Genomic DNA, 27,782 nt, shown 5'->3' with positions numbered 1-27,782 from the left:
GGGGCCACTGGCCGAAACTGCCGCCGGCCGCGGCTGTCAGTGCGGCGAGAACGCAGCAGGAGGGACGCTGAAATATGGAGACGATCGCGGCGCACGATTGAAGGGTGACGCAGAGACCAGTCAGAGGCGGGGAAACCGTCGGGATTTGGACGCTGTCCAGAGAGTGGCACCGGACCGGAAATGACCGCCATCCCGAGTATGGTCTCGAATAGATGAAGCGGATACGGAGATTAGGAGATCCTTTTTCTGCTTGAAACAAAAACAATCTGACTCATCCATCAAGCAAGAGTAGGTTTGTGCTGCAAGAATATTCCAAAGTAGTTATGCAGATCGCTAGACGCCTATCAAAGCAACGGTTCGGCGCTTAGGTAATATTTTCGTTTGACCTACGATATCTGGCTAGGCTAACCGAGCCTTTTAAAGGTTCCGTCTCCGTCAGTTCCCGTTGGCGTTCCCGACCTCTGCACTTCATCCCATCTCTTAGTCTTTACCCCCTCCATTTTCGTATGTCTCCGCCTGTGACCGTATCCGTCTCCTGCACCCGTTTTCGTCCGTGTCCGTCTCGGTTCCACCCGTCCGTCTCCGTCTCCGTCCTCCGTTCGTTTCCGCCCGATCCCGTCCGCCTCTGTCTCCGTCTCCGTTCGACCGGCAGCTGAAGCGAGGAACAGCGCTGACATGGTCGACATCATAATGCGATACATCATAGGGCCGCTGCCGACTCAGCGACGGCACAGCGGACAATAGACCGTCGCGGCGCCGTACAGAGCGGGACGCTCGGTGTGTTGTCAACTACGGTATCGACGGCTGCCGCTGATGGTGGGCTTCTGCGTGTAAAAAGTCCCGAGCGAAAAGTTCGCAAGTGAAAGGTCTTTGCTGTTGAGTTAAAAGTTTCCGGTGGCCGGTGCTATGTTTGATGCTAATGTAGGTACTCTAAACCGTTTGATTGAAACTAGCGTGAACCGTTTTGATATGGTCTGAGATTTCGCAAAACTGAAATTAGGTCTGACATTCTGGGCTGAGCAGCCTCTTGGTTGATTAAACCGCCTACAAGGTGGTAGCCTGATCTGTCTGATCTACGCACATCTGACGAATTAATGTATGCCTCGCTGGACGCTCCGCCGCTTAACTGCGTCGCAAAGTCACCTCTCCTAGATTCGTTTTATCCGGATTACACGCCAAAGCGTCGCCCACGCTGCCGGACCTGCCCGGAGCCCACCCTCGGGCCAGTCTCATCGCGCCTGCCTCCGCCGTTCGGCCCAGCCTGGGGATCGTTTGTCAGACTTTATCAGGGCCCCGGGCGGCGTTGCGTGCCCGTCCGACCTACTTATGAAGTGTAAAGCGCGGTGGCTATGTGGCGGCCAGTGAGGAGCGCCAGTGGGGGACGACTTAATAATGCAGCCTGCGGCTGACCTCAGCCGACCTAAGGGACAGGTTAGACCGGCCTGGCATCGTTTGGGCCCTGTTGGTGGCACATGAGACCAGACTGGCCTGTGCAAGCGTTTGGTCACGTTCTATATGGACAGTGAGCTCCTCTGCTCCTCTGCTGACCTGGCCAATTAACCCTGAGCGCGCGGCGGGCTCCCCGGACTGGCCGGTCTGCCGACTGGCTCTCCAGCAGCTCACAGGGACCGGTGCCTTCAGAGACTGTCTGGCAGTGACAGAGCAGCGGCCGGCCTCCGGCTGACGGTCCACGGCACCGCCTCAGGGCACAGCCCGAGCTCTCAGGGTAATGGGCCGGGTATTTTCGGCCGCCCTGAGGCAATTAACTGAAATGGGAGAGGGAATTTACGTAATTGACGCCAGATGTTTATTAACAGATGCAGTTGAAATGGGACAAATGAAATGAAGTACTGGAAACCCGGAGGTAATTTGGTCTTCCTTTAGTGACAGGACTTTGGAGACTGTTTGTTGTTGATGCCACATTTACTAGAAAAACAGTGTCGTTGCCAAAGTTCTCTCTCAGCAACCGCCATCAGGCAGGTCAACGGCAGTGTTCGCCACGGGCCCCAAAATCCCCAGCCCAGCCCGGCCCGGGCCCATGGGTTCAGAGCCCGGCCCAGCCCGTAGCCCGCTCTTGGCAAATATTCCAAGCCCAGCCCGGCCCGGCCCGTCAAAAATAGCAATCTAGTTATTGTCTTAGTCTATGGCTATAATAAGCATGATTGATTACACTATTTTGAGAACAATTCAAATTGCATGAATATTAACATGGCAATCATGACTCCCTTCTTTTCAATGAATATAATCATTTCAAGCACCTATGGCACAAATTTTAACAGTAACAGCAAGCACCTCAGTCAATTAGGTCATGATTACACACCTATAAAAAGTTTACATGATTATATTAACTACATTCTATGAGTAAAGTTATCTTGCAAGCTGATGTGTGTGAACATTATCATTAATAATTGGTGACTCTAATGCATACTTGAAGGAAGTATTTGCAACATACTCTATACTTCCCAGCACTTACCAGCAGAAAAAAAGCTTGACTTATGGGAATTGATGAATCTGTCTGGGATTGACCTTGCTGTTAAATTCACTCCATAGATGCTGCAATATCAAAAGCCTGAGAAAGCATACAAAATAGGTGACACTAACTTTAGCACTGTCTTCCAAAAAAAGAGAAAATCCATCCATTTATCAGCAAAACTGATTTAATCTATTTTCAATTCATGCCCACGTGTCAACCGAATCTCTGTGGACAACTATCTGCTACTTTCCTTGCTATTTTATGTTAGGCTCTTTTCAAGATATGGATATCGCTAGCAGCGTAAGCAGAAAACATGGTAAGCTTGAAATGTCATTGGGTACTTTTGCGACTTGTACGCATCATCATCATCAATCGAAAATGAGCGAACACTTCTTGATTGTCGCAGCTGCGGCAGGTAGCGATTCTGACGAATTGTATAATAAAACATATATGATCAAGTTTTTGTTTTGTTTTTCGTTCGAGTTTTCAGACTTCGTGATTTTGGTTTTATTTTTCATTGGTTTAATTTTGTTTTCACCTTGATACTCACTTAAAAAACGTATTTATTTGATATACTGTTGTGTATACTACCTAGATGCCGCCACATAAACATAGCGCCGCCGCCATGATTGCACATTTTGTTGAGAAGGGGCTGGTTTGTTGTGATTTATTTTGACAAATTTATGGACATTTAAAGAAGCTTTCATCGCGAAATACTCTGTAGAGTTCCTCGTTACTTACAGTGTGTTTTGTGAGTATCCTTTTAAGGTTCTGTTCGTTAAAAAGCCGTCGGTGAAGGAAAAAAGACTGTGTTGGAATTGTCTCACTATCGCCATATATAAGTGTTAACTTAATGTAGCCCTGTAGCCCATCATTGTTGAGTGGCTTCTTAGTTTTTGGAGTTGTAGTGCTAAGTAAGTTGTTCTGATGACTACATTTTAACTTTTATTAACAAACTAATGATGCTAGAGATTCTCTGATCTTTTTGGTTGCGGAATTTTTATGAAAACCCTCCTATGTGTGACATGATGTGATATTGGATAATTCTCAAGATTCCCAAAATTCAATATCAAGTAGGTTTTCTTTCACATTGCTTAAATTTGGTTTAGTTTTTGTATTTTCCCAGTGGGTTTTGTTTGCATCAGTTTCCAAATTTTCTTAAATTGACATTAGTCGCAAAACCCATAGTGCACAAAGTTCTTGGCCCGGCCCATCCATAGCCCGTTAACTAATGATATTTGGGGGCCCGGCCCAGCCCGTAGCCCAGCCCGGCCCGTGGCCCGTTGGGCTGGCCCGGCCCGTGGCGAACACTGGAACGGGGCGTGGAAAACAATTTCCTCCATCGACGCATCGTATTTTCTGCAAACTTGTTGCCAACTCGAAATGAGTCTCATCAGCTGACAGATATTTTCAATCGGGCACGAACAATGTCGGTATAAGCGGTGCTGCCGACAGGAGAAACCCATCGCAATCAGGCGCGTATCCCTCTCCGGGGCCGGCGGTCACCAAACGGCGCTGTTTACCCGCGGCGCTCCTGATGCGCCAGGCCGCAGAAGCGCGCTGAGAGGGCACTTCACCGGCTAGGCCGCTCTCTCTCTGAGGTGTTGGGGCTCTCCTACAGACGGCCGTCAGTGCTTCTAGGAACGAGAGAACGAGAACGAGAGAACGAGAAAATTGAGAACCTCTTTTCTTCGGCGAACGATGGAGGAGCGCAGGAAAGGCTGATTCAGAAACCGACCTTAATGGCAGCACTAAATGGGCTTTTAGGACGCGTGGTTTTACAAATCGTTTCACATCCGTTGATTGACAAAATTTGAACTGCTGATCGCTGAGGAAATGTTAAGCTGTTTTTAGAAACGAGAAATTGACTAGAACCATTGTGTTTTGCTTCAGGCTGCCGTAGGGTAGATAAATCTAGTGATTTCAAACAAATAACGTTGAAAATGTTTCGCATTGTTAGAAATAAGAGCTTCCTCGTCCTAGTCATGTCCATGTTTAGAGACACTGAAATTGTTTTATATTGCTCGATTTTTAATTTGAATTTAAATAGAGTTTTGAAAGAAGTTATTTTAGTGGAAGCTTTTTGACACTCGTCAACAGGCCAAGTGAATCACATAATTTACTCGTAGGTAAGAAACTGCAAAATGCTAATAATGTAAATGTTACATATACCAAAGTTAAGTTATGTTACACATATTGCACAGCCACAGTCAATGTTACATTCGCAACAACTAATGCCTGCTAATAGATTTTCAGCTAATAAAAAGGCGCCACCGGAACTTTGTGGTCGCGCAACACCATTGTCCCATGAATATTTTTGTTACATTCCTCGGATCGCGACGTGTCTTTGTGCTCGAGTGACGTCAGAGTGACTTTCGGATAGCCACTTTCGAAGATGGATGCGACATATCTGTGAGAGGCTTAGAACACGACTGCTCTCGTTAGTTGAAATCTAGAGAATCACATCGAGCTTAATGCTACAAAGCTGTGTGATAGTATGATAGTGTCGAATCAAGACGTTCATCAAAGCATGCATCGAAACTTTTTTTTAAATGCCATAGGTGCATATGTTGCGCCCAGTTGGATGGAAAATTTAGTCCGCGAATGAGTGTTAAATATAAACAGCCCTACGCCTGGCGACGAATTGAGCTATTGCATTGCCCCCTGAGCTATTGCACCCCAACTCGTACGCCCGATCGGCATGTCACTCAGCCGGCCGGCAGCCCGGGGCCTCGGGCAATCACGTGACCCGTCGTCCGACAGTTGATAGGAGCAGATTGAAACAGACGGGGCCGGGGCGACCGGGCTCAGCAGGGGGATCGCACAAGCCACGCTGAACAGAGCAAGGATATCATAACGCAGCAAACACTGAAACTGATGGTAGCAACCCACTGCATGTGCATTGTGCATTGTGCAATGTGTAATGTAAGTACATGCATATTGCACATTTTTTTCTAGCTTCCAGATGCTAGGCCTACATGGCAACAGCGCTAATATAAGAGAAACTGGGTAAAACAAAAGACACAGTTACATTACTACATAATATGTCTGGTCTCATCAGTAGGTAGGCATGCCTACGCCAGCAGTCCTCACGAACCTTTTATCACTGACATTTGACACCATCCCCTGCCACTCGACGAAGAACGGTTTGGCACCGTCGCAGGTCGTGGAGATTAGGCATTTCACAGATCAGCAATGATGTCGGCTCGCATCACAATGAGGAGAGAGAGTCAGAGAGAGAGGGAGAGGGAGAGAGAGACAGAGAGAGAGAGAGAGTGAGAGAGAGAGAGAGAGACCAAGAGATCAAGGGAAAGAGAAAGGGAGGACGACAAAAAGAGAAAGTAAGACAGAAAGAAAATAGGAGAGGAAAGGAGAGCAACGCCCATGGAAAGAGAGCAGCATCAGAGAGCAGTCAGCCGCCTCTCGGACGGCAGCGGGGGGTGGGGGGAGGCGTATACCGTTGCAATATCGGCCGCCCCGCAGCCATGGGCTCGCACTTTACACTGATGGTGATGGATCGAGAAGTGTGCCTGGGGCAGAGATTTCAGCGGGCGTGACTCTACTGTTAATGGCTGGCCGACCATGGAGCCTAACTCACTGAGGTCAGAAGTGATTATAGAAGTTTGAAACTCTAGACTCCCGTTGAGATTGATGACATGGACTTTGGTCATTTTGAAGCTGGCAGCTTCACGGCAATATGATTGACGAGTGAAGTTAAAAGAAACCTGTGCAACTACTCTCCTCCCATCAAGAGGTTAAGCTCGAACTATGATATAGGGGAAGTTGGGGCAATGCCGGAGTTGGGGCAAAGCCGAAATTCGAGATATTTCGAAAACCGTAAGACATGGATGCCACCTGTCAGTGATGCTCTGAAGCTTAAGTGACTACAATTATCGCATGTTTGTTACGAGTCGTCATTCGGAATACTTCGGCTGTGAGGGCGCCAAGAGCGTTTTCAAGGTACGCGTTCCTTGTACTACATGCGCCTTTGAAGCTGCATTTCTTACTCATTATGCTACCGTTTGTCTGGCCAATTCGGGCAAGTAATCTTCAGCATGTCTTTGCATAAGTGTGCTGCCTATTTGAAATTTATACGGCACGTTGAAAAGTTATGGGCTTGCAAATGAAAGTATGGCTGGCTGGGGTGATGCCGAAAACGTGCAATTACGCACGCTAAAGCACGCTACGTGGACTTTACTGCTGTAGAATAGCAACGCGAATTTTTAGTCACACAAATTACACTTTCAACCGACACAACGGCCTGTTACCTATAAGGAATTATTAACCTGGCATTTTCTTACTATATCACACAATTATAACTTCCAGTGTGCACCAAACGTCCTCAAGCTCTTAAAACGCGTGTCAGCTTTGATAAATTCTGGATAAAGTTTGAGATAAAGTGGCAAAACATCAATGTCGGCATTCCCCGTAGATCATTTCTCCCATTTTCGGCTTTCCCCGCAGTCCGGGGCAACGCCGAAAAAATCACTTCTTTGATATTTTTAGTTTGTGCGCTTAACGGTATGCGAATTCATCAAATGCGCCTGGTATGTTTGAAAGGCAAAAGACTGGCCTCTCGAATGACGCCAACAAGAATAGCTTATGTTGTCTACCTTGCGTGCTACGGGCGTCAGAAAAAAGTATTCGGCGTTCCCCCAACTTCCCCTAGCCTTCAGAAACTGCAATGGATATAGAAAAAATATCCATCTGTCGCCCATGAATTGGGCTTTTCTAAAAGGTTTGACAAAAGCGACGCAAATAATACGTAACACCGATTTTCGTAGCCATGAAACAAGAACAGCTTCCCAGCAGTACTACATCGGTGCCATTTTTTCTTGTCATGCCGTATGGTGTGCCAGTCGGTCTGGTGGGTCTGCCATCCCAGCTGCCAAGGAAAAGTACTTGCTCCGGCATCGGTCCCGTGCCCCCTCATTTCCCGTCGATTTTTCGTCGGTCTCGCCCTACTAGTGGCTCGCTCTCCCTTGGTTGGTCCTAGATTGAACGTCATGCAGCTTCGAGGACCGTGGAAGAGCGCCGGGACCACTGGGGACCACTGGGGACCACCGAGACCACTGGGACCACCGCGGTTGCTGCGCCATAGGGACCACAGAATTGCCCGAGTCATGAGAGAGCACAGGAAAGTCATCGGAGACCGAGCGAGATTGGCTGTATCCGCGGCGGAGAGACGGCAGAATATTCATTGGAGCTTCTCGGCGGCAGCATATGTCGTAGCCAATAGCGGTCAGTCCACTCTGGTGATTCGAGGGGTCGGGGTTGGAGTGATCGGTCGGCATCTAGCGCCAGACGAATAGTCGACACTAATGATAGAATAAAGTGGAACCACATGAGCAGCCAAAGGCACCAGACTTGAGGAAACACTGCGAAATAAATTTCGTTAAATATGAGAAACAAGTAAATGTAATTTATTTGTACTCTGACCTGAAACTTTTTTCAATTTCCATTTTCAGGCAGTTCAGGCAGATAATAATGATAATTGTTTATTTGAATTATTAGTGCTTCCTGTTAGGCCTGGTCTTGCATTATATACGAATTAAGATGTTAATGTGTTGCCGCTGCTTTATGCCTGCTCCTAAATTCTTGTGAGACCCTTGTGAGACCGTGTGTCACTGACACTGCCACTGACAGCGCCCTGGGGCGGTGCAGCACGCAGTGGCGGCGTGACTCCGTCGGCGGTCCTCGATGTGACTGCGGGCCCGTCCACATTACTGTGTCCAACCTGGCGACACTGGTCGACCCTCCCCCGGCACCACCGGCAATCACCACTGCTCAATAATACATCAGCGGCGTGCGCGAGCACCCGGCACCCAGCGGCGCGCGCCGCGCCACTGCCTGCTGACTGATCATGTGGCTTTCTGGCCAATCCACCGGCACACGGCACGGGTGCGGCTCCGCGCCGCGCCCGCTGCCGGCAATAATAACAAAGGATCGCGGCCGGCGGCGGCACAGCAAACACTGAGGGCGTCGCTCGAGAGCTGCTGAGCTACGGCCTAGGATCAGCCGCGGGACTGCGGAGCTGGAGGGGCGAGTTCCGGGAGACCGAACTACTGCGCGGATCAGCCTCCGGAGACTGAGTTACTGCTATGCGCCTACTAGCTAAGGATTATGAGATGTTGCTAGTGTTTACTATTGTTGATACTGAAATACTGCTAGTTAGCAGCTAGTAGTGGTTACTTGCTTGTAGTTACAAGCTTGGCAGGGAGCGACTTCGTAAGCTGACCTCCTGGATGTTCCATTTTTGGAGCTATCTCACCGTCAACATTATCTCATGTTGTGACTGCTCTCTTTTCCCTAGATCTGACTGCGGACTGTCCTGAATCCACTGAACTTCTGTTCCTGTCCTTATCCAGAAGACAGTCGAGCCCTGTTCAGGCCCTTGCTGAATCTTGGGATGAGATCGAACGATGGCTGTCCGCTCAGCTACTAACCTCAACAGGGGCTGTATCAGACCCACTGAACATCGGGAGGCCCATAATCCCCTGCCCGCTGCGGCTGAACCTACATAATTAGATATAACTGCCCTGGTATGACCCGGTGTTTTACGGACCTCAACGGACCCCGGCCCTGCACCGAACCGGTGCAGCGACTGCCACTGTCAGCCGGACTCGGCCGAGACAGGCCCGTGTGTGCCGATGGCAGCTCCATCCCACGGTCGGACAGGTTCCTGTGTTCAGTCAGCAGCAGCGCCGCTCTGGACGCGGCCCGTCAGCCGCACACAGATCTGCAGTCTGAGGTGCGTCATATCACGTAAACGTTTTCATATTGGTGAACTGGAGCCAATGAAGATCCAAGCCCTTAGATCAGTGGCGATTATATCGGCGGAAATGGAAAAAGTAATTGGATAACATGCATTTCATCTGCCAGACAAGCTCCAGTTCTGTCATCAGCATTCGCATCCATAATTTCAGAATCGATTACGGGGCGGCGCATACACAAGAACGTATAAGCTTCAATACGGGTACATCTAACATCGCCATGATATAGCTTGATATTTACAACGACCTAATATCATGGCTTTGCTGCAAGTTCATGACATTGAAACAAAAAGAGAAGTTCATAACTTTTAAACAAAAGTGGAAAAGGTTCTCTGAAAAGGACACCGCTTTTGAGTAAATGACGAATTGATGCCGCTTGATATAGGAAAAAATATAAATTTTAGACCAAAAATGTTTTTGTTTACCATTTAGGGCGTTATCCATGTCCAACCATCATCATCCTGGCAGCCGCTAATACGCGAGAAGACACTTGTAAGCATCCGCCAAGGACTTGTCCAATCGCACAGTCCGCTAGACAATGCCGCCAGCTTGCGCTCCAGTCCCTTTCACAACCTGGCGTCGGTGTTCTATTGAGTTGAGCCCCTGCTTCAGTCGAGTGCAGACAGCGGCGGCGACGATATAGAACATCGATCCTCCGTAAACAGCCCGCGACAAATGGGCGACGCCTCCCCAATAATCGTGCAAACAGCACCATCAATTTCATATTTTTACATTTATACCCTGCACTCTGACAGGATAAAAAGTCCTGTCCTCACTATGAAGGCGGCAGTAGGGTCGCATGCTCGCGCACTTCGGTACCACAATGGAGGGTCATAAAGGTCGCGTGTGCTATGTGACACCAGAGAGGAAGCACGAAAACGGGACGTGGATTGATTGCGACATGTTCTTCGCACGTTAGTGCCTATGCGATTCTTTTCATACAGCTAGACTTGCAGGTTACAAGTTACGCAGTGATTAGTCACTTCCTTCGTAAGAATCGGAAGCTTGAACAACATGCATTGTAAAAAAAGGAATGGAAGGCTACTATAGCGTTCCCGCAGATCACATTCGGGACAGAGGCACTGCTGTGGGGTGTCACGTGTCTTCCCAGTGCTCGCTGAGGAAGAAGGCCGCTCATCAGCCCGTGTAATGCTGCGTTTTAATTAACAGCCCGCCCAGTGGTGCTTACAGCGGAGGCCGGTGGTGGAGGGGCCCTCTCTGAAAGGCCGACATCGTTCAGGTGCGGCTCGCGGCGCGGCGCTCCGGCACTCATTAGCTCGTTGGACCGCGTCGGCCCAGACGATTGGCGGCGCCTCTCGCTGTTCGACGCGGCTCGACGAGCTCGTTACTTGCTGCCCGGCGAGCACCGTCCCCAGCCAGTGGCGGCCGCGGCGCTGTGGCTGGGGACGGGCCCGTCACGGCATTCGTCGATACCCACCGGTACCGGCGACCTCCACGGACGGGCGGGGCGGGGCGGGGGCGGCGAGGGGCTGCGGTCAATGGTGACGCCGCCACATACGTATGCACCGTTCCGAGGGCTCGAGGTTGACACCTTTCGTCGGCTATCGCCGCGTGCTAACAACGCACCATACAAAGCGCTTTCGTAAAAAATAATACCTACAAACCAACTCGATTAACGCAGGAAGAAGAAGCAAGAAATGTCTATACATTCTGCCCATTATCGCCTGATCTTACCCCAAGCTTAGTTACGTAAGCAAAAGAATGTCAAATCTGTTATTTTTATTAAGCCAGGGAACCCGTTTATATCTAATTACTAAAGAAATGCGGGAGGGCGTTTGCCCAACGCCAGTCCTTTGAACCGCATCAAGATGAATCGTGCCTAAGCACATACGTTAGCCAGACAAGAGAATCCTGGGCGCGGAGCCCTTCTCTCTGAATGGGAGGGAGCACGCGAGCGGGATTTAGATGGTCTCTTTAGTGGCGCGCTGACCGCTGGCGGTCGCCGTCTCGTCAGGCTCAACTGCCGACCATTGGAACGATCAGCACTGGACGGCGCTGGGAACCGGCCGATTTTCGAGGACAGGGAGGTGTGAGTGGAGTTTTCTGTCGCACACCGGCTCGGTCGGTCCCCCGTGGTGCAGGTGTCAGTCATAGTACGCTGAGGTGGATGGGCGTGGAGTGTTGGAGGACTGAGGTGGGATTTGGAGAGCCGTGGTGATGAGTAGCAGTCGTTTGGGACGAAGGAGAAAGTTGGAAGAAGACGAGAAGACAAGATGGCTGAGAGAGCCGGGGGTCCAGTGGTAGTAACTATACCGCAAGCTTGGTCTTCTCTCCCATAGTCATGAATACTCCACAATAATCCACATTCCACGACGGTCGTGAGCGCATCATGCTGATCAGAAAATACCCGTGTGGGTCAAGTTTTCCAGTTAGTTACAAACGCTGCTGCATGATCGATTCCCAGTCGAAGCAAAAGTTTTCCGTTGGTTAACAGACTGAGATATCAAAAGACATACATTTGGTAAATGAAAAAGTATGTGATTTCGATCGCAGTGTATGTTTATGTCAATAAGGACCGGTAAAACACTAGCAAAAGAAAAGAAATTGCTGTAGTTTTGTGAAATTGGACGATGGCTTTCACTCGAAGTTCTGAAACGTGTTTACTTTTATGCGATATTGGACCCAGCTGGACAAAATCCGTCGTGTATTCTGATTGACGACTGCAACGTTACAAACAAGGTGGATGCAATCCGGACAGCTGAATTTCTGCGATGCTCGAATAGTTGCCGAGAGACTGCCTTCGAATAATGACTTGCTCATTTCGGAAGTTTGACAAATTAGGTTTGCTCGTTGTTCCATTGTATCACGCTGATTAACACAGCCTGAGCAAACTTCGCGCACCCATTCAAAGCCAAACATAAGTTAGCACGAGTGTTAGCACATTGATGTTGAATTAGTCCTAATTATCATTCCAAAGTGGAATAATGAAAACTCAATAGTCTGTATTATGTAGGCCCTAATGAGGTTGTCACACAAACACTCGTACACAAAGCTATCACCTATTTTACGGACCGGTTCGATAAGTGTATAACGTCTCGACGTGTCGCCTCGCCTCTGGCACTGTGATGCACGTCAGACCGATCTTCTTTTTCTTCAAAGCACCGTTTACTGTCTCACAAGAACATTGTTGCTCAACGATCAATCTTAGACACCGCATACGTTGGGCAAGATAAATGGTTCTCGCATGCTGATGCATTTTAATATTTGACGGTGTTATCACATCAGATGTGGGATGAGGAACAGGCAACAGCATGGAGAGAGAGAGAGAGAGAGAGAGAGAGAGAGAGAGAGAGAGAGAGAGAGAGAGAGAGAGAGAGAGAGAGAGAGAGAGAGAGAGAGAGAGAGAGAGAGAGAGAGAGAGAGAGAGAGAGAGAGAGAGAGAGAGAGAGAGAGAGAGAGAGAGAGAGAGAGAGAGAGAGAGAGAGAGAGAGAGAGAGAGAGAGAGAGAGAGAGAGAGAGAGAGAGAGAGAGAGAGAGAGAGAGAGAGAGAGAGAGAGAGAGAGAGAGAGAGAGAGAGAGAGAGAGAGAGAGAGAGAGAGAGAGAGAGAGAATGGAGACAGGAATCAATATTGCCGGCCGAACATTAGCACGAAGAAGTGTCAAAACCATAGCAATTTGCTATGGATAATTGGTACGAAATGCATTAAAAGTGTCATACAGAGTTAATGATGACAAGAAGTATGTGACGTTGAAGAGAGGGAAAGAGCAAGTCTTAACGCCGAACATGACTTCAGCCATTGTGTGTTGTGTAAAACGGTGATTCAGCTGCAATCTTAACTGAATGTAAACGGACGGCTTTCTGCTGTACGTATGTACTCGTATAGTTAATAGCTGGATCGTGCTGGCCATTTTACAGATTGAGACTGTTATTGCCCCATTAGTGGAATATCCCGGTGAAACATTAATGCCTTCATGTCAGGTCGTTATCACGCTACCAAAAATGCATTAGCTTACTATTTGATTTGAGCAACTTAAACAAAGTCTGCTGTTAGGTAAATGTATCTGTGTAACAAACGTATAAAAATGGGTGTTGTTTTGCTACCGGATAATACTATCGATATACCAAACTGGTTTGAAGCTTAACTATGATAAGCCAACAACATGATGGAATGAAATTTGGTTTGCAGCTCCGTCCAGTCCGCCACGCCGATCACAAATATGTAAAGCCGCCGATAGCCAATATTTCCACTACTTCTGGAAATTGAATCTGACCACCGACTGGGCTGTAAAAGTCGAACTACCGCTCCACACAGCAATATGACGAAAATATTTATCTATTGCGGTAGAAATCTCAAACGCCTGCACATCTGGCTGGCTGGTGGCCGCTGTTAAAGCCAATTACCAATAAACGATGGCACCAGATCCAGCAGCAGCAGTTAAATTGTTCCCATAACTTCTGGGAAGAGGTTTTCGGAATCATCGATGGTCAATTATGGCTCAAGGAAATAACAGTTTTCCGGTGTGTTAGGATACAAATAGATAAAATTGGCGACTTCAGCTCGAAATCTGATACATAGGTAGCCGTGATAGGCCATGATGCATAAGTGGGTATCGGCATGCCAATAGATACTGTGATTTACTGGTACTCTTCATCTGCAAGACACGCATGTGAAACGTAAAATAAATCACAAGCAAGACTTGCTCTCCAAAGTCCGAAAAAAACGAACATAAACTGAGATAATTGATTAAATGACACCTTATGTCACGTAAACTACAATCAAATCACATGACATATGGCGGTGGTTATCCGTTATCACGTGACCTGACCGCAACCTCAGCACCGGCGGAGTGTGCCACAGTCTGGGGTAGAGGCGGAGGGAGGGTCGTCTGAACCGGGCCTCACTACCACAGGTGACTGCGGTACGAGCCGCTGACAGCCGCGGCGGAGGCGGTGAGGGTCTCAACCCCACGGGACGGAGGCACGCCCGCCCGGCGCGTGGAGCGGTGAATGATTAATGAAGTCATCATACCAACCCCCTCAAAGCAGCAAAAGCTGTGTGTCAGGGCAAGGCTGCAGCGATGACACAGGGATTGGCGCAGTTAATGGTGATTTTTCCGTGATGGCAAGCCAGGTGGATGTCATTTGTATAAATAAATGCGGCAGAGGTGAAAAAACCATGCTACTCGCCTGCGTGCGTAGGTGACAGCCAATAGGCATAACGAGACAGATTCGAGCATCTCAGTTGATGCATTTAAAATAGATTACTAGTCCGTTTCCGCTAAAATCAGAGCTGTTTTCCCATAGACGGCCACTATGGACCACGGCACAAAAATTTAACAGCGTCGTCTCTTTGTAGACAGCTGGGGCTGAAAAATCCCGGCGGTGTGACAGCCGGTGCGTTGTGAAGCGCCATAGACAACGCAGGAAAAACGGCGACAGCGCGACAGCTCGTCCCCGCTCGTCGCCGGTTGAACGGTGGCGGGGACCGGGGCGGCCGGCGCGGCCTTGGCCGCCGCCGGAGTAGGGAAGGACCGGGCGACTGGGACGGGGGAAGTCACATCTGGGCCACAACTGGGGTGAGGTCCATGACCATCGGTCCCAGAAACTTGGTGTTGGTAGGAGCTTTGATAATTGGCTCTGACTACTGAAGCAAAGGCAAGTGAATCAGTGACAACTGGCAATCCTTTCGTGAGTTCTGAATTCTGATCGAACTGGATCAGGAAGCCAGGATGAGCTAGGACGTCGATCAGACCTATAAGGTAAGTTGGGTGGTAGTGATTTATTTTTGGTGTGTTGTGTCACTGAAATGTGGTGATGCGTTGTCCAAAATCTGAAAGGTCTGAAGTTTGAAAGGCCCCAGAGTCCAAAATTTGAAAGGTCAGTTTTTCCCATTCTAGTCTCATTTTCATTTTTTTAGGCCTAAAAGGTGATGACAAAACGCCAAAAAAGTACCTTCTATTTCAAGATTACTTGTAAAAAATTGGTGACAGCTAGACATCGCGTAGGTGACAGCTTTTGAGTTTTATTCACCTCTGAAATGCGGTAAAATCGTAGGCAATAGCCCTTTACGCTATAATTTGCGCTAGATACCAAATACACTATGAATGATGGAGTGAGCAATTATTTTTAGAAAAGGATACGCACAAACATTACGTAATATCTACAGTAGCTTTATGCCGAGTAATACCTGTTGTTCATCTTTGGATTTCGTGTTTCCATGAGTAATAATTTGAATAAAAACAGCACCAGGGTGAACATATTGTACCAAAGAGACAGTTATTTTTTGCCAGTGAAGTATCACAACTGTTCTAGTGTCTAATAACATTTTATATGTTTTACTGCCACCAAAACCAACACGTTAATTAGACCACATCCACTAACAATAATATTTGGCGGTGTGAGGCTATTCAGCGGCCGGTATTATCCATCAATCAATATTGATGATACCGGTGCCAACAAAACTCTGAGGACCTGCAGCTCAATACCGATCCCAATACCGAAGTTTTACGGCAGATATAAAGTTCAAGCGAACAGTATGGCATGATTTGCAACAGACCGCGCCAATTTCTTTAGCGAATGGCCGCAGTTTGCCGGAAATTTCGTAGCCCGGGATATATGACGACCTTCCCAATACCTGGCTGGGCGCTCCGGTGCCCGCCCGCACTTTGGCCACTGGCATTTCGCCAAAGGTCAGGGACACTCTCGCTGACTGGGAATCGTGTCTCATTTACATGTCAAGACGGCCTAAATCGGATCGGTCCGGTGAGCAAAGTTCGTATGACAGCACGTAAGATAAGTTAATTGATGCTATTCGTCGTTCGCAGCTGTGCTATTGAATGAGGGGTTAGCTTACATACCTAATCGAAGGTTGCGCTCATTACTCAAATTGATTCGCAATGCGGCACAGGTGTAAGACTGCGTTTAGGTATATGTTCAAATCAATTCTAGTCTTTCTATCTGTGTCTACCCGTGGGTGTTAATCTCTCGACATGAACGATTTGCCGATGCTACTGTTGGTTGGATCCCCTCTAATATCACCACATTCCTGCTTTTACCTGGCTTACCTTTGAGTTGCTGATCACGGCTTCCATTTACCAATCTCCCTGCCACCATGGAATAGCCACCTGCACTTTACCCCGCTCCGACCCGTCGCGTCTCTATACGGAGTGGCGGGCCTGCGACCTCCAAAGGCGTCAACCCATGACGGATAGACAGGCGGCGCGGCGGCGCGGCCCCTCGGCCTCAGTGGCAGTGCCTCAACTCTCGGACATGTTTAATGCAGCGCTGGCCCATTGATCAGCGACCGGCGACCACTCCAGAGGCGCCGCTCTGCTGATAACGTGACGACGACGTGACGACGGGCGACAGCTGCCGACCACCGAACAACTTTTGTACTTGGTCAATGGCGGCCGGTTCGTTAGTGCTGCGAGTCGAGCCAAAGTGGGCAACTGCGGAGCTCCGAGGTAGTTCGCTGCCGGCACGGTCTGTCAGGAACGACCGGCGGCATGGGCGAGCACTCGGAGCCACCGACAAAAGCATCACCCCGGAGAGGTCTCCAATTTGGCCGGCACCGGTACCGCCGTCCTTATCGGAGATGAATGAAAAGCGTTGCTGTAGCATGGATGCTATAAGAAGTCAGTCCAGTGGGTTAGAAATGAGAGACTAATTGGAACATGGGCGGGTACAGTGGACAGCGAGTGATTGAATAATCTGATATGTGCATGCCTCATTTACATCCGCTTTGATGAAGTTGTCAAAAATCTAGGAAGAGTGATTATATAGGTAATGAGCACGCAGACAACGATTTACCTTTATGTGCCTACTTTCATAATGACTGAGGATATATGACGATCATATGCAATACTCCCTTTGGAATACATGCTTGCATCTTCACCTCTTCAATAACCTAAAGTCACAGCCTCGTTTGAATTTCGGCTTTCGAGAGCCACTTTAACCCTCGCACGACCAGGCCATTTCTCATAACACGAACGACCAGGGGGGGGGGGGTTGTTACGACCCCCCCCCCCTGGCGTTTCGAAACGGAAGGTCGTAGAGCTTAGCGGAAAAACCAACGGATTGCTCTCAACGAGATCTCGCGATTGGTGGTATATTTTTTTGGTCCTAGGTCAACATTTGACCTACTTATGACCGGTCAAAGGTCAAATTTTCCGAAAAAATCAAACTTTTTCAACTTTCCGCGGCGATTGCGGCAAAACGGTGGGAGATATCGACTTGAAACCTTCACTATCGTGTTCCTTGATCAATTCTCTATCGTTTGGTATGTATTTCGTTTCCCTAGCTCTAAAAATGGCGCGTTGGAAGCGCCGGAAGTCGGCAAGGTCACAGTCGGCGGCAGAAATTCGAAAAATCAAAATTTAAATTTTTGAAATCTGATTGTATTTTTGGATTTGGGAGGTCCATTTGCTCCCTATAGAAGCTAATATTGCTGCATATTCCCATTGAGGTGACAAGAATTAGCAAAATAGTGGTTCGGGCGCTTTTCAAAAATAGTACCGGACGCTGTTCCTCTTGTGACGTCATAGCTCCGTGACCTGACCTGACCCGGTCAATTTTCTTGCACCACACGATAGCCAATGCTTGCCCCAGCATGCATGGGAAGTTTCATCATGATCCATCAAACAATGTGGGTATCACCGGCAGAAAACCTAGGGATTCGGCGCACACGTTTGGTAACTGTCGGCCGGAGGCTGTACCTCTTATGACGTCATAACTCCGTGACCTGACATGACCCGATCAATTTTTTTCGGCAAAAGATGCGCAAAGGTTGCCCCAGAGGCTATTGAAAATTTCAGCCCGCTACGACAAGCCGTTTAGCGTGCACTTCGAAAAACCTCAGGGGGGGGGGGTTGATACAACCCCCCTAGGCGTTCTAGGGTTAAAGATGATTGTCAGATGATATAGAAACGCGTCATCTTTTATTTGTGTTTAGGCCGCGGCAAAAAGTTTCAGCGACTTCCGACAGTAGCTTGAGCTGTGCGTGGCACGCCTTCAGAGTGTATGCTGATTGCTGCGCAAGGAACGTATAGGCTGTGCCGCAATACACCGCTGCGCTGCGGGTCAGTCTACCCTTCCAGTAGAGAACCGCCACAGTCGCAAGTGACGTGTTGCGGCGAATGGCTTGAAAAATGAAAACGGACCGGCTTGTGACATTTGTAAGGAACGCGATGATGAGCTAAGCCCAGACCATCCCCAGTTCATTAATCACCTCAATTTCATGGGAGTTTTACCCCGAAGGAAGGCTCACAAAATGGTTAATATTAGCGAGACGATTCACACTTCACCCACGTCTCAGTCTTCACATTCAGACGCCGGTGGGTGCCCGGTCTCAAGCAAAGAGGAGACAACGAGAGGTAAATAGAGAGGGTCAATGCAATGTCAGCAATCGATGGTCCCTAAAAATTCCGGCTAAGAATTATATACACCAATACCAAGACATGTTATACACTATAGTATACACTATAGTCACTATAGTCTGTAACATACCCACCCTCCCGGATGCGAAGGCACGACCCCAGAAGTAACGGACTGCTGTGGAATCAGCTTAACTTTCTCGGCCTCTCTACATAATTCCCCCGGCAGGCCCGCTCGTTCAGTGTTACTGCACAAGTAGTGACGGCTGCCATCTGATCACAGGCGGTTTGGCTGAGTGGCGACAGCTGGTGCCAAAGTTGCACCAGTCGCTCAAGTCAGAGTCTCAACTTTTAGGCTCGCACCTCCCCATGGGAACTGCTCAACCAGCTCGCGGGGATCTCGCTTAGAAAATCCCATGAATTTCTTATTGCGAACGTGGCACTATCGCGGTTCTGTTAGCAGAAGTTAAGCAATTATTTTTAAGAACTTGAGCCAGCTGCAGTGCTCACCAAGCTATGATAAACTTGGCTTTCCAGAGCTGGAAACTCAGTTCTAAATTGAAATATTCAGAATCTGACAACATTAAAAATGACACGAGAAGCAGAGATAGTGGTGTCGAGCTGAAAACAACTGCACCAAGTCGATTATGAAAAGCAGTCAAATCGAAGCATTCACATTTGTAACACCGAACAAAAGGCCAGTCTCAATAGATCTGTCAGTCATCATACCTAAAGCCTTCAAACCAGACTGAATCTAGCCCTCTCAGCCCGAGGTCCATGGACAGACACATAGACCAACTCACATCACCCAGCCACAACACCATGCCCCCAGAACCAGCGACAGACCGGCGCGGCGGCCTGACCCACCTGTAGGTGATGAAGCTGAACACGACGCCCACGATACTGAAGCTGCTGCCCAGCACGATGGCCAGGCCGAGCGCCTCCTCTCCGGTCATGGTGCCGTTGGTGGCGTGGTGCCCCTGGTGGTGGGTCGACACTAACATAGCTCCGCCGCCGCCGCCGCCGCCGGGAGTCGACCTGCCCTCGGCGCGGCCGGCGCTCGTCTGTCGTCGGGACCGACGCGCCGATCACCGCGGGCCACGGAGGCGGCCGCCGTATTCGACGGCCGCTGAAATGTGGCCCGCAGGCGCCGCGCTATTGGCCGCCGCTGCGAGAACGACGGAACAATGTGACATTGCGCCGTAATCTTTCACTGGCCGGATGATAAAACGGCCTGGTATTACCGGAGGACGCGACATTAAAACCAGATAAATAAGGGATCAGTTGGGATTAATTGTTATCTCCAGACCGTTAGTGGAACATTTCTATACAGAAAGAAAAATACTGTCTAAATAACCAAATGATATATAAAGGGTCATAAAATACGTTTAGGCTGGAAAAAGAAACTACACCTAAATTATCACGATCAACGGTTGCATTTATGGAAACACATCAGAAAATGTATGCAAGTCAATTATCACCGCTAAAATGCATTGAATCTCTCCCATAACCTCCACTGCGCCGGCCAACCCGCGTAATGGAGCGTCTGCGAGGCCGGCGCGCTGGTTATCCGGGCCTTTTCTCCCGCCCTGTTGACGACGCAGTCTGTTGTTTGGAGCCGACACCTAGCAGCTGGCGGTCTTCCTGCCCGTCTTCCGGCTGCTCCGCTGGGTCGATGGCGCACATAATACGCCGACTCTCCGTCCGGACCATACATCTCTGGACCCAGCGAGAAAATCCCACTGGCTACCTCCATATTGTGTCATCGATAAAAGGCGGCAAATGCATAAACACTGTCACACAATTGTCGCGAAAGGAGAGATATTTTGGCGTATGGGGCAAGGATCTTAATGATTCTGGGAGGTGGTTCCATAGTTTGGCAGTTGATAGGAAAAACGATGACTGATAGGATGTGGTGCGATGTGGTTGGAGTGTATGGTTCCTGTGATTTCGCAGGGTCCTTCCTGTTCTTTGTGAGCGGGTGTCCGGTATGATTGATTTGATGTAGTTGGGAGTTTTTTGCATGTGGCTATTGATTGTATGATATAGTGTTATTTTGTGCATCTCTCTTCTTGTTTTTAACTTGTTCCATCCTAGGTCTTTTAACAATTTGTCAGTTGGTGTTCTAAATAAAGTGCCAGTCACAAGCCGAGCCGCTCTGTTTTGTAAAACTTCAAGTCTCTGTGTGTCCTGGAGCGTAATATGTCCGTCATAAACTGTGTCGTAAAAGTCAAAATGTGGTCTCGTGTATGTTTTGTAAATTTGATCTAAAATTTCTCGGGGGATGTATGGAGCAATGGAGTACAATGGGCTCATGGTTCTGTTTACCTTTCCTATCAACTGCCAAACTATGGAACCACCTCCCAGAATCATTAAGATCCTTGCCCCATACATCCTTCAAAAAAGAAATTAACCAGCGACTAGGGATGCCCAAACCCCCAGACTACTACAAAATTGGCTCAAAAACTGGAAATATTCTACATACCCGACTAAGAACTGAAATGTTTTGTCTAAATTCTCATCGTTTTCAAATCAACAAAGCAGATTCGCCTGAATGTTCTTGCGGCCACTTCAAGGAAGATGTCCGCCACTACGTAATATTCTGTCGAAATTATGATGCCCAAAGGAAAACACTATTTGATAACGCTTCTCGTATACTGGGAGAAAATTTTGCAAATTACTCACCCGACCAAAAATTGAACATTCTTATCCACGGAGATCGCTTGAGTGGCGAGGGCAGTCGAGAAATGGCTTACGCCTTTCAAAAGTTTTTGACAAAAACAAATATATTTTCGTAGTAACAAATAAATTCATTCAAGGTTTTCAAAATTTGCAATCCCGAGAGCTGAGCGGCTGATGGAACACCAAAATTTACCGCTCATGAGCGACTGGTCAGCGGCGGCGGCGGTTGGTTCACATGTTTTATTTTTGTTCTAGAGTGGTGCCTCGAGTTAAGCGATTGCGCTTTTGCACCACTCTGCTATCACTTTTATGTTGCTACATTGTGCCATATGTTTCATTGATCATGCTTTATTTTTCGTGTATCTTTTGTTCCTTAATAAACGTTTTGTGTGTGTGTGTGTGTGTGTGTGTGTGATTGACGTTCTGTTTACGGCGCAGAGGCCCGCAAAAACGAAAATCCGACTCATGAAAGTGATTCTGGGTATTCTGTTTTGAATATCAAGTTATATTTGCTGCAAGAGGCCAGAAAGGCATGATTAAAATTGTGAAAAGGCAGCGAATAAGCAATTATGTAATTCAATTACACCTAGGAGAGGGGAGACATACATGTTTTGAGTTTTAGAGAAACAAATGTTCATCAGTTGAAAAAGTCAAAAGAGATCAGCTGCGCACCTAATCTGAGCACAGCTGTAACTAAGATATCAACACCATTTGCGAAAAATAACGAGTAGCATCTATTGCGCACGAGTGTGCTGCGAGTTACTTTGTCAGCTCAGGAAACCTTCGACCACAGGCTAAGTGAAACAAGAACAAAATGTCATTTCGTTTGTAATTCTTCCAGCCTAAGGTTCTCTTTTAAACCAACCAGAATATACAGGTCAGGTGCAAAAAGGCGAAATGTGCTGGCGAAAAGAATCTAACCAGTCAGCTTTAAATGTTAACTGACTGCTCTATTGGGCCACAACTTCTCGACACCTATCCAAGTCAACGATAGTCCCGAAAACATGCAACCCTCTATCTCAACTCTGATAAAACTGCATGCAATGGCTAACACCTGTTGCAGCGTCGAGGCAATCAGCAAAAGTTTCTTCTTCCGGTTCAAGAACTTTGCAGCACATTGTTCGCCCCACTGCGCTCATCGAACCCCGTCAGCGACCGTCAGTGAAGCACGGTCGGTACGGAATAGAGAGATGATAAGAAAGGCAGTCAGCAGTGTCACGAGCGGATGCCAGGCAAGAATCGTGGCGGATGGCGCAAGCGCATCAACCCATTGATCACCAATTTGATTGCCAAAGGCGATTACAGCAGAGACCTTTGAAGCTGAGTGCACTTGAACCGTTATCTTTCCTTCTATAGTCTAATTTATTTGTTTTATTAAGTGCATCAGTGTTGAATTCACAGTTAAATCACCCGCAACTGGTCCGAATAGCATGTATTTCATAATCCGAGGCGTAACAAAACTCACCAAGTGTAAAATCAAGCGCAGAACAAGCTTATCTGAGTTACACAAACAATAATTCACATCGGACGCATAGTAGCATATCGTAACTGGATATGGGCCGTCGACTGATTTAACCATGTTGTTTTTTTTCAAGCATGCAAGGCACGTAAAAGATTCCATTTTGATAGGAACAAACACAACACACTGTTTCTCGGTTTACTGTACCGCACCGGCTCTGCGTATCAAACAATCTTTTCTCGCACGCTAGATAATGATGAGAATGAGAGATCAGATACTAACGTATGTGTTTCCGGCTGTTCCGATGCGCCGGAAGTCATCGAGTCTATAATCGGGTGCATCACGAGCGAGTTCCAGACGTTCGGGAACACTCCGGGAGAATCGAAAGGCTGGGTCATGCATACTGATCAGTTCAGACTCACAAATCTGGGTTATCGAGATTCAGTTACAGAACTTCAAAGCTCAGAACTACCCCAAAAGTCTATGTTCTATCGAACGCCGTGAGTCGGAGAACATTAAGCACATTTCGAAGTCTGGTGGGCTAAATACACAGCATTCATCCACTGTAAGAAACAGTATTTCAGCCGTCAAACACATGGAAGGGGAATCGGCATAGTTCTATGCATTAGCTCTATCGCCGCGCTGTTGAGAAACTGTTTTCAGGAATTCGTAGCCGCGCAAACCATTAAAGCCGCTTTGCACAATGGAACAGTTTCAGGAAACGTTCCAAGAATCCGTCCTCCTATTAATTTGCATTTCAGATGATGGACTGAGCTTAATAGTGCTCTTTGGACTTCCAAGAATAGAGCAGTTGCGGCTGAATGAGTTAAGTTGAGCCGTCAGCGCCATCAAATCAGCTGGAATTGAACAATTTGACATCCACTAAGCAGTCCAGTGTGACATGCATTTGTAGGTCAACATAAAGGTCTGTCTTCCTGTCCCAAGCGAGCACTAGCCCAGAGCTGGCCCCCGCTACGACTGCGAGCCGACTGATCATCGATACAGCAATGCTGAGTTCGTGCACCGGAGACCAAATCCTCAACAATGGCCAGTGACTGCTAGTCGTCACTATTGACTAAGTGAATTTCAACAATCACCGATGCCTATAGCTCATTGCATTACGTCACATATAGCGGTTGCACTTATTCCAACTCGTCACCCGGAGGACCAAAATGTTCGTGTGATTCGTGGTCATCCCCTCGGAGTCTGCGTATCTAATCCAATCGTTTCATGAATCGGAGGACCAAAAGAGTTCTTTGATGAATGTCTATTTCTTGATTATTCGTCACACAATGCACGTCAATCGAATCGTGCGACGCCGGCGCCGTCGTCGTCGTTTCGCCGCGAACTGCCGAGCCGGCTGGCGCGGCGGCGGCCGACCCGGCGCGTTGGGGCCGGTCAGCACAACAGCGTATATTCTTAATTCCAGTGACCGCTGAACTCTTTCACTAATGTCTCTCAGTGACAATCAAGTGACATATCACAATCACTGGTGACAGTGACGCTGGTAAACAGTGACCGTGGGTGTGACCAGCACTCAGCAGTGACCTGGTCAGTTGGAGAACTCTTCCGGTGCTGCGAAGAAGTCGATCTCCGCGAACCACCCACAAGTCAGCGGAGCGTTACTGATGGGGACCCCCCGGCTGCCAAGTGGGCCCCAGACATCACACCATCCGTATTCATTAGCGACAAACTGCGGAAACCGGGCAAAATCCCAAACTGTTCAAACGGTAGCTCACACATCTGTTACAACGACATGCTTTCATTTTTTTTTTTTTTGAGTTAATGCCCCAGAGTCCCGGCAATAGGTACAATGCTGAGCCACACCAGTACCTAACATTTGATGAAATACACAAGGTCAACTAAATTAGATAATTAAGTCAATTTAAAAAGATGGCTGTCGTAAAATGGCTTTTGCGTATCTACCTAAAAAAAAGACTGATGAGCGCATTTGGGGAATAGTCTGGGTTATTCATGCTATTGAACAATGAGCAAAAGCTAATGCCATAGGGAGCGTGAACTATATGCAAGCCTAAAGTATGCACGATATTTACAAATAGTTGGACTTCTGGACACGACGGTCCTGGGAAATTTAATTGGATCATATGTTGAGCGCATCTAAGAAATTCCTTTCAGCAGGCAGCCGTTTATTAGATTATCCAGCACCGTGTTCCCCCATCTGAGTTCACCTTCCGCTGAAACAAGACCCGTTATTGCATTCTTACCAGAGGTTATAACTGAATTCATGCATATTTTGGACAGGGTGTATATAGTCGAGGACTCGGGCGAAACATTCTGCTATAACAGTTATTTTAATGAATAAAAGTATTTGAACTAAATTCCATCATAGCAGAAAATGGCAGATGAAAGCGTTCAGATTTATTACATTACACTGTGTATTGACGTCAAAGCCATCTGAACCAGTGAAGACACCCTAGTAACTAGTAAGCAACCTAAAGAAGGTGCTACGGTGGCTGCATCTACCATCTGCCTGCATCCGGCAGTGACTGTGGGGCAATATAGTTGGTTTAAAAAAGTTATTACATATAGTCTGTAGAGGCATGCCTTGCCGGTATGGATCCCGGTGAGGCATGTGACATAAGCTATTAGCTCGCGGATTTTGCGGTGCCCCATATTTTAGTTGTGTTCAGTCCAGTCTGTATGGCATGGAAAAACACGTCACGCATCATACCGACGTAAATGATGTTTTCGCAGCCATTAAGAGGACATCATGCACGCTTTGAAAGGCAAGTACTTACCTAGGCATACGTAACTGCATAAGAGCATGTTGGCCTATAGGCTAGCGTCGTAGTCAAGTTCCAGTTATCGCATAAGTGAAAGCTACCATGCTGCTTGCACGTGAAAGCTGAAAGGGTAGAGGATATACTGTAATATATTTGGTACACGATCATTTTTCTTTTGATGGGTATTCGGGTGCAGTGACCGTTGGGGGCCGTTATGTAACCGACGTGATTTGCTGGGTTTTCTGTAACTAAGTTCTGAAACCTACAAAGCTACATGGAATATTTATACCAGAAAGAAAACAGCAGAAGCAGAAACTCGAACCATTCCATTCATTTCATCATTATTACTATTATAGCCTGAAGAAAGGTTATATCTTGACTCGTTTGGCGTCCCCATGTTCTTGCAAGGAAAATGCGTTCATTTGTGCCGATTGAGGAATAAAGACACAGATATGCCCAATGAGCACTACGCACTGCGCTGATTTTACTGTCTCAAAATAAAGGCATACAAACCTGCAAATGCGTATAAAGTCAAACAGATTGACGAAAAAAGGTTTCCTTGACCTTAGTGAACACCACACAAGAACATTAGTAAAGGTTCACATGACGATAGCATTTCTGCGACGTGACAAAAGCAGATCACCGAGCCAAATGTGATTCATGTTAGTGGAGGTGGAGGTTAGTGGAGGCACGCGCGCACAAATATGTGCTCACGTCCGACACGTATACCAGTATAACGCCTTTTGGGGCGACTAACGGAGCGAGCGAGAGGACGGGCCTTGCACGTGCGAACTTGCGAGGGGGTACCTCCAACTGACTTGTGCACGGCACCCTACTAACCGGTCTCTAGCGATGTGCCAAATTTGAGCACAATCGGCCCAGCCGTTCTCGAGATCTGGAAGCGGCACCCTGCACGTGCGCACGTGCAAAATGGCTCCCGACTGACTTTTGCACGGCACCCTACTAACCGGTCCCCAACTGTGTACCAAATTTGAGCGCAATCGGTCGAGCCGTTCTCGAGATCTGGAAACGACCCCTGCACGTGCGCACGTGCAGCAGTAGCCCAACTCTGGCACATGGATATGCAGTGGCTAGTGGGTGCCTACCTACATGCCAAATTTTAGCGCAGTCGGCCAAGTAGTTACCGAGATATTGCAACAAGTAGGAAACTGACACCTCTTCGTTTTGCACGTGGCACGTGCATAAGGGGTCACCCACATGCATCGGGACGACGGGAATAGTCCAATACTTGGTAGAAGGAAAGAAGCTACCCTACAAAAATTACCGCATGTAAATCGGTCAAGTGGTTGCTGAGATATAAGCCTCGCAAAAGCGTCCGTATACGGCCGGCCGGCCGGCCGGCCGCTCATACTCAGAAATTTCCGTTAATCTAAGGAAAAACTACGCTCGCTTCGCTCGCTCCGTATCACATTGCGAAGATGTGATAAGGTCACACTAGCCAATGGTAATATGCATGTGCCACTGAGGAAGTAATATGGTGTTTTTTTTTTTTGTTTTAGTTTTTTAAACAATGTTGCATGGTGTTTGCTTCAATACGTTTGGGCAACCCGAATATGGTCATCGTTGTAAAATTTGCATTTGCGGTAAAGACAACCATACAACTGGTTCATGTCAAATATGATAGCTGGAATGGTGATAGCAACTGACAAATTATAAGCATTTCCAAGCCTAAACTGTCAACTAACTACTATCGAAAATTACTTTTACTTACTCAATTTAAATTATTTAATTATTATTAAATCATCACACAATAATGGCATTCCAGGAAATAATACCAAAGAAGTTTCGAATAGAGGCTGGCTTCAGAGGCCTAACCCACGTTCTGTAAGCTTTCATCTGTAGGCTTCATCGACTGACCAGTAATTTCTCATTGGCGGCATAATTAATTAATTTTATTGCGTAACGCATCGGGGCGTAAGCGGATTCAATCCACCCCACTCAAACTGACTTTACATGCTCTCCCTGATGCGACACAATCACTGCCCGGCTGACTGGAGGTCATCCACCACAGAAGCAAATGGCGAGCACGGCAGCAGATTTGACTCACCAGCTCAAGAGTCAGACACTACATTGACCTATATCAACACAACAATACACAAGTTCAGCAATCAGTGATGTCTATTTCAGCACTCAATCAACATGGATTGGCGGATCACATTTGCCGATCGCCCATGAAAGCTAGAAAAAAAGAAAAAAAGCACAACCAAATCTATTGGTCCTTAACACATGTACAGGCCTAATATTTACAAAAAAAAAAACATTTAAATCATGATCTGCATCTGCAACATCTTGCGTTG

The 27,782-nt window shown here is 47.7% G+C and overlaps 1 protein-coding gene across 1 annotated transcript in view; it reads right to left on the bottom strand.

Moving 5' to 3' along the window:
- Window positions 1–19,828, bottom strand: part of LOC122385314 (cadherin EGF LAG seven-pass G-type receptor 1-like) — a 43,615-nt gene extending 23,787 nt beyond the window's left edge. The window contains exon 1 of the mRNA XM_043373494.1: window positions 19,447–19,828. Within this exon, the coding sequence (XP_043229429.1) occupies window positions 19,447–19,583 (137 nt within the window). The 5' untranslated portion in view covers window positions 19,584–19,828. The remainder of the gene's footprint in view (window positions 1–19,446) is intronic.
- Window positions 19,829–27,782: the final 7,954 nt, after the last annotated feature.

The sequence above is a fragment of the Amphibalanus amphitrite genome, unplaced genomic scaffold, assembly GCF_019059575.1.
Source record: "Amphibalanus amphitrite isolate SeventyFive unplaced genomic scaffold, NRLGWU_Aamphi_draft 000214F_arrow, whole genome shotgun sequence".
NCBI classification, from domain to species: Eukaryota; Metazoa; Arthropoda; class Thecostraca; order Balanomorpha; family Balanidae; genus Amphibalanus; species Amphibalanus amphitrite.
Note: the sequence above shows the minus strand (reverse complement) of the source record. Positions and strands in the feature narration are given on the sequence as shown.